The sequence below is a fragment of the Capsella rubella genome, unplaced genomic scaffold, assembly GCF_000375325.1.
Source record: "Capsella rubella cultivar Monte Gargano unplaced genomic scaffold, Caprub1_0 scaffold_6, whole genome shotgun sequence".
Classification (NCBI taxonomy): Eukaryota; Viridiplantae; Streptophyta; class Magnoliopsida; order Brassicales; family Brassicaceae; genus Capsella; species Capsella rubella.
This window is the reverse complement of record NW_006238918.1, coordinates 6523251-6531782: the sequence shown is the minus strand read 5'-3', so window position 1 is coordinate 6531782 and position 8532 is coordinate 6523251. Positions and strand designations below refer to the sequence as shown.

At 38.4% G+C, this 8532-nt stretch overlaps 2 protein-coding genes across 3 annotated transcripts; both read left to right on the top strand.

Moving 5' to 3' along the window:
* The first annotated feature begins 790 nt into the window (after window positions 1-790).
* LOC17881514 (ARM REPEAT PROTEIN INTERACTING WITH ABF2) lies at window positions 791-5763 on the top strand. Of its 2 annotated transcripts, none has more exons than XM_006287103.2 (19): window positions 791-1114; window positions 1200-1357; window positions 1558-1730; window positions 1814-1934; window positions 2002-2076; window positions 2184-2278; window positions 2459-2534; window positions 2750-2857; window positions 3208-3336; window positions 3436-3504; window positions 3656-3715; window positions 3887-4010; window positions 4128-4267; window positions 4351-4414; window positions 4501-4580; window positions 4798-4862; window positions 4978-5095; window positions 5187-5311; window positions 5397-5763. In XM_006287103.2, exons 1-19 carry the CDS (start codon window positions 862-864, stop codon window positions 5494-5496), a joined length of 2133 nt encoding a protein of 710 aa, XP_006287165.1. In that variant the 5' UTR covers window positions 791-861; the 3' UTR covers window positions 5497-5763. The 2 variants fall into 2 exon arrangements, with proteins under 2 accessions (XP_006287165.1, XP_023636569.1); XM_023780801.1 differs by having other exon boundaries at window positions 1197-1357.
* Window positions 5764-6220: 457 nt separating this feature from the next.
* LOC17884304 (RAN GTPase-activating protein 2) lies at window positions 6221-8467 on the top strand. Its single transcript, XM_006287373.2, has 2 exons — window positions 6221-6333; window positions 6611-8467. The coding sequence occupies exon 2, from the start codon at window positions 6644-6646 to the stop codon at window positions 8282-8284; it is 1641 nt and encodes a 546-aa protein (XP_006287435.1). The 5' UTR covers window positions 6221-6333; window positions 6611-6643; the 3' UTR covers window positions 8285-8467.
* The last annotated feature ends 65 nt before the right edge of the window (window positions 8468-8532 follow it).

The following is an 8532-nucleotide window of genomic DNA, read 5'->3' as shown; positions in this document are numbered from 1 at the left end:
TTTTTTTTTTTTTTTCCTTCTTTCACAAATTAAAGAAATGCTTCTTTCTTCTCACACTATCAAACACGTCTCCTTTGTGGCAGACCACCAAAAAGTCCAAAAGCCTACTTAATTAGCATACTTACTTTCATATAAATCTTAATATAAAAGAAATAAAATGACCCAAACTAAACTATAAAAGAATTGAAATTTTGAGTTTGTGGGGCTTTTGGTTGATGAAACAGCACACAACCTATGGATATATCTTTTCATTTTCTTTGTTGTAAACACACTCAACTTAGCAAAAATGTTATCTACTAATTGGTTCTTAGACCATGTATAATTGTTTTAGAACTAAAGGAATATATGGATTTACACTCAGAACCTTTTAGTTATTCAGTTTATTTTAATTATATATTTAGAATCAAATTAACATTATGTGGCTTGATCAAAAGTAAAACAATTTAGGGATTTCAAAATCACTAAACACATGTTACATAAAATTTATACAAACGTCCGAATTATGACTTCGATTGACACAATCTATATATATAAAAAAAAAATTATTTTTCTAAATATAATTTTGTAAATTACTATTTTTTTTTTTGTCGACTTGTAAATTATTAATTGTGTTTTTGTACTGAAAACTGACCATAAGCTATTTCTAAACTTCGAATTTGAATTTATTATTTTTGGCATAGTTACATACAATTTAAATCCGAGAAATAAAGAAAATAAAGGGGTTTTTTTTTTCGAGATGAACTGAAACGACGAAAATAACCCTGATCTCTTTTGTGCTTTGGATTGATTTCAAAACGCTGCTGCTGCTTCTTCTCCGTCTCTGATCTCCTCTTCTTCGGATCATCTTTTACTTTGTGAACGATGGACCAACAACCGGAGAGGCGAGAAGGCCGGAGCTTCCCCGAGCGTAAAGGACAGAAGCGAAAGCTTGAGGAAGGAGCTGTCGCCGCTGAAGATCGGGAGATCTCTGCCGCAACCACCGACGGTGCCCAGGCGCTTCTCTGCGAGGTTGCTGCTCAAGTTTCCGTTCTAAACTCTGCCTTCTCTTGGCAAGAATCCGATCGCGCTGCTGCTAAACGCGCCACTCAAGTCCTTGCCGAGCTCGCTAAAAACGGTGAAGATCAGCTTCCGATCTTACTCCTTTTTCTGCGCTTTCTTCCTATTTTGTTGCATGACTAGTGACCTGTGATGTTCAGCAGAGGATTTAGTGAACTTGATTGTCGACGGAGGTGCTGTCCCAGCTCTTATGACGCATCTACAAGCGCCGCCGTACAACGACGGGGACTTGGCTGAGAAGCCTTTCGAACACGAGGTTGAGAAGGGAAGCGCTTTTGCGCTTGGTCTTCTTGCTATTAAGGTTTTCATCCTCCATTTCTCTCGGCCATCTCCTTGTACTGTGTGCTTCCTTCTATGAAACTAGAAAAGCAGTTTCCTTTTATGTTGTGTTGCTTCATATCTAGTTTAAATTTAGGGAACTTTTGGTAATTGAACTTTTTTAAAAAGGAGGGAATTATGTATAGTTTATGTGATCGTGTTTTGGGATTGACTGCTTAACAGCCAGAGTATCAGAAACTGATAGTAGACAAAGGTGCCTTACCTCATCTAGTGAACCTGCTGAAGAGAAACAAAGAGGGTTCTAGCTCTCGAGCTGTTAATAGTGTTATCAGAAGAGCGGCTGATGCCATCACCAACCTTGCTCATGAGAACAGCAGTATCAAGACCCGTGTTAGGTCAGCATATTTAAGTGATTTCCTCCTTTTTGATATTTGTATCAGTACAACTATCTTCATAATTTCCAGTTCTTCAAAAACAGGGTGGAAGGCGGTATTCCACCACTCGTGGAGTTGCTTGAATTTTCTGATTCAAAGGTTCAGCGAGCAGCAGCAGGAGCACTGAGAACCCTTGCATTTAAAAATGATGAAAACAAGAACCAGGTAAATATATCTATCTTAAAGCTCCTACTTAGATTTGGGTGGAGCATGATGATTATTTTCATTGCAGATAGTTGAGTGCAATGCTCTTCCCACGCTCATCCTAATGCTAGGATCAGAGGATGCTGCTATACATTATGAAGCGGTTAGGAATCTTTTACTCGTCAAGAGTATTTGGAATCAACTCTTTTGCTACTTATTTATCTACGTGGGATTGACATTGAAATAACCAGTTGAGTCTTACCTTTTTAGGTTGGAGTTATAGGCAATCTAGTACACTCGTCTCCACACATTAAAAAAGAGGTTCTTGCTGCCGGGGCGTTGCAACCTGTCATTGGTCTTCTTAGGTATGTGGACGCTTACGATTTTGATGTACATGGTTCAGCATAGACTTGATATAGTCTGACTAGAGCTGAAATTCTGTAAATCTTACTAGCTTCTCAATTGCTGAGGTTTTTCTTTTCTTAAGATGCTTAGCTGTTAACTCCAAGCTCAGTCTTGTGATTTCTTGAATTTGTCTTTTACAGCTCCTGTTGCCCTGAAAGTCAAAGAGAGGCGGCTTTATTACTTGGGCAGTTTGCCTCAACTGATTCTGATTGTAAGGTACCAATTTCAAACCAGCTTTCTATCTTCAACTCTTTTTCAATTCCCAAAAGCCTAAAATCTTCTTCTGTTTGGTCATAGAAAGTGATAAGTTGTTTGTTGCTGTTGATCTGTAGAATATACTTTCTCATTTCCCTTTAATTGTATCATTTCCCCTGATTTGTTGGTGAATTTTGTTTATTTTTCACTTTACGCTCAAAATTATTACTTTGCAGGTGCACATTGTGCAAAGGGGTGCTGTCCGTCCTTTGATTGAAATGCTACAGTCACCAGATGTTCAGTTGAAAGAAATGTCGGCCTTTGCACTGGGTAGATTGGCGCAGGTTCTTGTTACTAAACTTTTGGTAGTTCGGTTTTGAAAGTTATTTGAGCATTGTAAAAATAGTAACTTCAATTAAACATTTAATTCCACAACTGTTATCATTTTGTTTCTTAGTGTTTCAAATAATACCTAGTGATCCTGGATAATTTGCTGTTGCCCTGGTTGTCAACTGTTTTCTTATTAGGTACTTCTAGATTTGTTTGATTTTAAATCCATAGATGCTAAATTAGCTTAGTTCCGTGGGTCTGGATGAGTTATTTCTTACTGTGAAAGTAAAAAAGAAAGGGGTGAGTATATTAAATAACAACAAAAACAATGTGTCTTTTAATTTCTAGCGTACTCTTTCTACAGGATGCCCACAATCAAGCTGGGATTGCCCATAGTGGTGGTTTGGGACCTTTATTGAAGCTTCTCGATTCAAGAAATGGATCATTGCAACACAATGCTGCATTTGCTCTTTATGGCCTTGCCGATAATGAGGTGTGTTGTATGCTGCTTTCTGTATATGCTCTAATCAGTATGCAAAATTTGATGGTAAACGTCAATAAATAGGTTATTGATCCATTTTTCTTCGCCTAGGATAATGTGTCGGATTTTATCAGGGTGGGAGGTATCCAGAAGCTACAGGATGGAGAGTTTATTGTTCAAGTATGTACAGCTATGTTACCCTTCCTCTACTTTCCAGAATTACATCACTATACTCCTTTTATTGGCTAAATATTGAAAATTATCTGCAGCTTTAATTGTATGTTTCTTGCTCTTCACCTTAATGTGTTGATAATATACCATGATTCTTTAGGCAACCAAAGATTGTGTCTCGAAAACACTAAAGAGATTGGAGGAGAAGATTCATGGAAGAGTAAGTTAAATTATACTTGTCTTTAAATTTGTTTTTTTTTTTTTTCCATCTTTAGCGACTAAAAATAATACACAATTGACGATTTGTAGGGAAATTGCTTTATCCTGGTCGAGATTCTGAATTTCTCTATTCAACCTTAAATATTTCTGTGCTTTGATATTCCCTTTGTAGGTTCTCAGACATCTGTTGTACCTAATGCGCATTTCAGAGAAGTCTATTCAACGACGAGTTGCTCTTGCTCTTGCTCATCTCTGTTCACCCGAGGATCAGAGAACCATATTCATAGATGACAATGGCATGTGACAGTTTTTTAATTTATATGAGCTAATGATATTCAAACTTTTATTGCGTGAACCGTCCAGTTTGGATGTTTTTTGTGCATTTTTTTTAATATCAAGTTGTCTTTTGTCAGGGTTGGAGTTGCTACTCGGTCTTCTTGGTTCCACAAACACTAAGCAGCAACTTGATGGTGCGGCAGCGTTGTATAAATTAGCAAATAAATCTATGGCACTTTCTCCAGTTGATGCTGCTCCTCCTTCTCCAACACAAAGGGTGAGTTTCCTTTTTGCTTCAGTTCTCCGATACGCAAGGGGTGGGCATCTCAACACAGTATTCTGTATGTCTTTTTGTTACAGGTTTATCTCGGAGAGCAATATGTAAATAATGCCACGCTGTCTGATGTAACATTTCTAGTCGAAGGTAATCATATATTAATCCAGAAGTTGCGGAAGCCTAATTAGCTTAGCTCCAAAGTCCATATGTAAAACAGAAAAATCATACTGCAGGGAGGACATTCTATGCACACAGAATTTGTTTGCTGGCATCCTCAGATGCATTTCGCGCAATGTTTGATGGTGGTTACAGAGTAAGTGAACTAAATTTTTTTGTCTTTTTGATAGTGTTATTGTGGAGGAATTGTCGTTTACAAGCTATGATGACAATGACCAATGGGTGTATGCTGATCTGCTCTCTATCAGAAGAATACGTTTTTTTTGTGTGGAAATTAGAGCTAAATATGTCATGGTTTTTTTTTTTTTTGGGCAAACAAATATGTCATGGTTTATTTTCCATTTACACCACAGGAAAAAGACGCTAGAGATATTGAGATTCCAAATATCAAATGGGAGGTGTTTGAGTTAATGATGAGGTATGGTGAACTTCTACAGGCTTTAAAATGACTCATTTGAGATATTGAGATTTCCTAAAACCTGTGAGAACTTTTCTTAAACATGTAATTGACTCACTTGGATTATGTTTTTCAGATTTATATACACTGGATCTGTCGACATAACAACTGAGATATCAAAAGATCTTCTAAGAGCGGCGGATCAGTATCTCTTGGAGGGCCTGAAACGACTATGTGAATACACAATTGCTCAGGTTAGCCAGAATTATATTGCAATGGAAAGTGATGTGGTTTGCATAATACTTGATTGAAATCTGACACGGTTACTTTGTGTATATATGAAAGGATATAACGTTGGAAAGCATAGGAGACATGTATGAGCTCTCAGAAGCATTCCATGCGATGTCGCTGAGGCAAGCTTGTATCTTGTTCATCCTGGAGCATTTCGATAAACTGAGTTCAAGGCCTTGGTAATATAAACAAGATCTCTCTCTTTCTCTCCCCTAAGATATGTGTATTGCCGTTTGTCTGAGAGATTGTGAATGAGAAATGCAGGCAGAACGAGCTGGTGCAGCGAACAATACCAGAGATAAGAGAGTACTTTTGTAGAGCTCTAACAAAGTCTACTACAAACCTGCAAAGCTTGAGGTTGTAGAATGTGGAAGAAGAAGACTGGACTTTAACTAGAGGTAAGTAGACAAGGAATATAGAGAGAGAGAAAGAGCAAGCAAGCCGCCGTTAGAGGTCTTTATCGTCCGGTCCTGAGTTGTTTTAGTTATTTGCTGTGCGTATGTTTCATTTTGGGTCATTGTATTAATCTCTTCTGATCACAATCGGTCTTAAAAGAAATGGGCACGTTGTATCCAAATATACCATTATGGTAAACTTCCATTATTCAATTCAAAAATCCAGGCTCCACCAATCCTCTGTGTTGAAGAAACAAGACCTTGGGATACCACTTATATTGCTAAGTGGTAACTAACGAGTGCTTGCCTTAGAAGTAGAAGAAGAAAAATGAATATTGCTGAGACTCAAATCTTTAAAACAGTTGAGATAATATTATAATTGAAATTATAAGATAATGTATGTAGTGATCACATTTCACATGTCATGGTCTGAAATCTCGATTACACGAGGATGATGATGAGTTGTCTTAACATCAAAGACTTAAAAAATATTATTATTATTAGTATCCACGTTGATTGCAATTTTATTTACGTTTTCTTCCAAAAAAGTGGATTATTTGGTGCGCGATTGGGTAAAAATTAAAATATAAATCGAATTTGGTACATAACATAAGTCTCAGTGACGACTATAGACTTTTTTTTTTTTTTTTTTTTTTTTGGTACAATCGTGGGAGGGAGATTTAAAGAGGGAGCGAGCTCCGGTGAAATATTATTTTTGTTCTTTCTCTGTGAAACCCTAAACACACACTTCTCGCAGCCACAGAGTCTCTCAGACCTCTGAGATTCAGACAACCCTCATCGGTTCGGTAAGCTTTTTCTTCCTTTTTTGTTTCCGGATCCGATTATATACTTCGTCCCTCGTAGTTCGTTTAAATGCTTCTTCTGGAGACTGTTGTGATGATCTCCGCTCTTTACGATTAATTGTTCTTACAGATTTATCCAAAGCATTTTGTTATTTTTATTATTAGATTCAATCTCAATATGGTTTTTCTTTTTCTTTCCCAATCGTATTATCGAAAGTGTGATACGAATCATAGAGCTTTTCTCTGATTATCTCTAGCATGTGTGTCTTATGTTTTGCAGTGAGATAAGACTATTATTGTGGATTTTGTGATAATGGGTGATACACTTGATTCCCGACCTCATGCTTTCTCCATTAAACTGTGGCCGCCGAGTTTACCTACAAGGGAAGCTCTCATTGAGCGGATAACCAACAACCTCTCTTCCAAGACCATTTTTACTGACAAGTACGGTAGCTTAACCACTGAGCAGGCTACGGAGAATGCTAAGAGGATCGAGGATTTTGCTTTCTCCACTGCTAACCAACAGTTTGAGAGGGAACCTGATGGTGATGGCGGCTCCGCTGTACAGCTTTATGCCAAAGAGTGCAGTAAGCTTATCTTGGAAGTTCTCAAGAAAGGGCCTGTTGCTAATGTGGTTGTCAAAAGAGAACCGGTTTCTGAAGATTCTGCTTCTCCCCGCGAAACTTTTTTCGATATCTCCAAAGGCCAACGGGCTTTCATTGAGGCTGAGGAGGCTGAGGAGCTTCTCAAACCCTTGAAGGAACCTGGCAATGCTTACACTAAGATATGCTTTAGCAATAGGAGTTTCGGCTTGGGAGCTGCTCGTGTCGCTGAGCCTATCTTGGCGTCTCTGAAAGATCAGCTTAAGGAAGTTGACTTGTCGGACTTTGTTGCTGGACGACCAGAGGTTGAAGCTCTTGAAGTTATGAATATCTTTTCGGACGCGCTGGAAGGTAGTATCCTGTTATCACTCAACTTATCAGAGAATGCATTGGGTGAGAAAGGTGTTAGAGCATTTGGGGCAATCTTAAAATCCCAGAGCTCTTTGGAAGAGCTGTATTTGATGAATGATGGTATCTCTAAGGAAGCTGCACAAGCGGTGTCTGAGTTAATTCCTTCAACAGAGAATTTGAGGGTCCTTCATTTTCACAATAACATGACGGGTGATGAAGGGGCACTCGCAATTGCAAAGGTTGTCAGGCGTTCGCCACTGCTGGAGAATTTCCGGTGTTCTTCCACAAGAGTCGACTCAGAAGGGGGAATTGCCTTGTCAGAAGCACTTGAGCATTGTACTCATATGGAGAAACTTGATCTGCGGGATAATATGTTTGGCACAGAAGCCGGACTTTCTCTGAGCAAAACTCTTTCAAGCTACAAACACTTGACTGAGCTTTACTTGAGTTATCTAAATCTAGAGGATGAAGGTGCCATAGCCATAGCAAACGCTCTCAAGGAGTCTGCTTCACCCATTGAAGTTCTAGAGATGGCAGGTAATGACATAACAGTTGAAGCCGCTTCAGCGATTGCAGCCTGTGTAGCAGTAAAACAACATCTAAACAAGTTGAATCTGTCTGAGAATGAGCTGAAAGACGAGGGATGTGTCCAGATTGCAAAGAGTATGGAAGAAGACCATTCGAAATTGCAATACGTCGATATGAGCACCAATTACATAAGAAGAGCCGGAGCACAGGCCTTGGCTCATGTTGTTATCAAGAAAGAAGCTTTCAAGCTGTTGAACATCGATGGGAATATCATATCAGAAGAAGGTATTGAAGAAGTTAAAGAGATATTCAAGAAATCCCCAGAGTTGCTTGGAGCTTTTGACGAGAATGATCCTGATGGAGAAGAAGAAGCTGATGATGAGGAAGACGAAGAAGATGAAGAGAACGAAGGTAACGGGAATGGCGAGCTGGAATCGAAGCTGAAGAACCTTGAAGTTAATCAGGATGATTAAGTCTGTAATGTTGGGTTGGTACTTTTCAATGTTTTTGATTGTTTTGTACCAGGATTACTTTAGCCGGCTGCTACAAAAGACCAAAAACATATCGAGACTTTGGTGCCAGTTTTATTTTTGCGGATGGCTTTTTGTTAAAAGAGAATGTATCGCCACTATAAAATTGAGCAGCTGTTTGGTTTACTTAAGATTGAAACTATTCGTTTATAATCAAACCAATGCAATTACCAAATCTTTGTGATATAAAA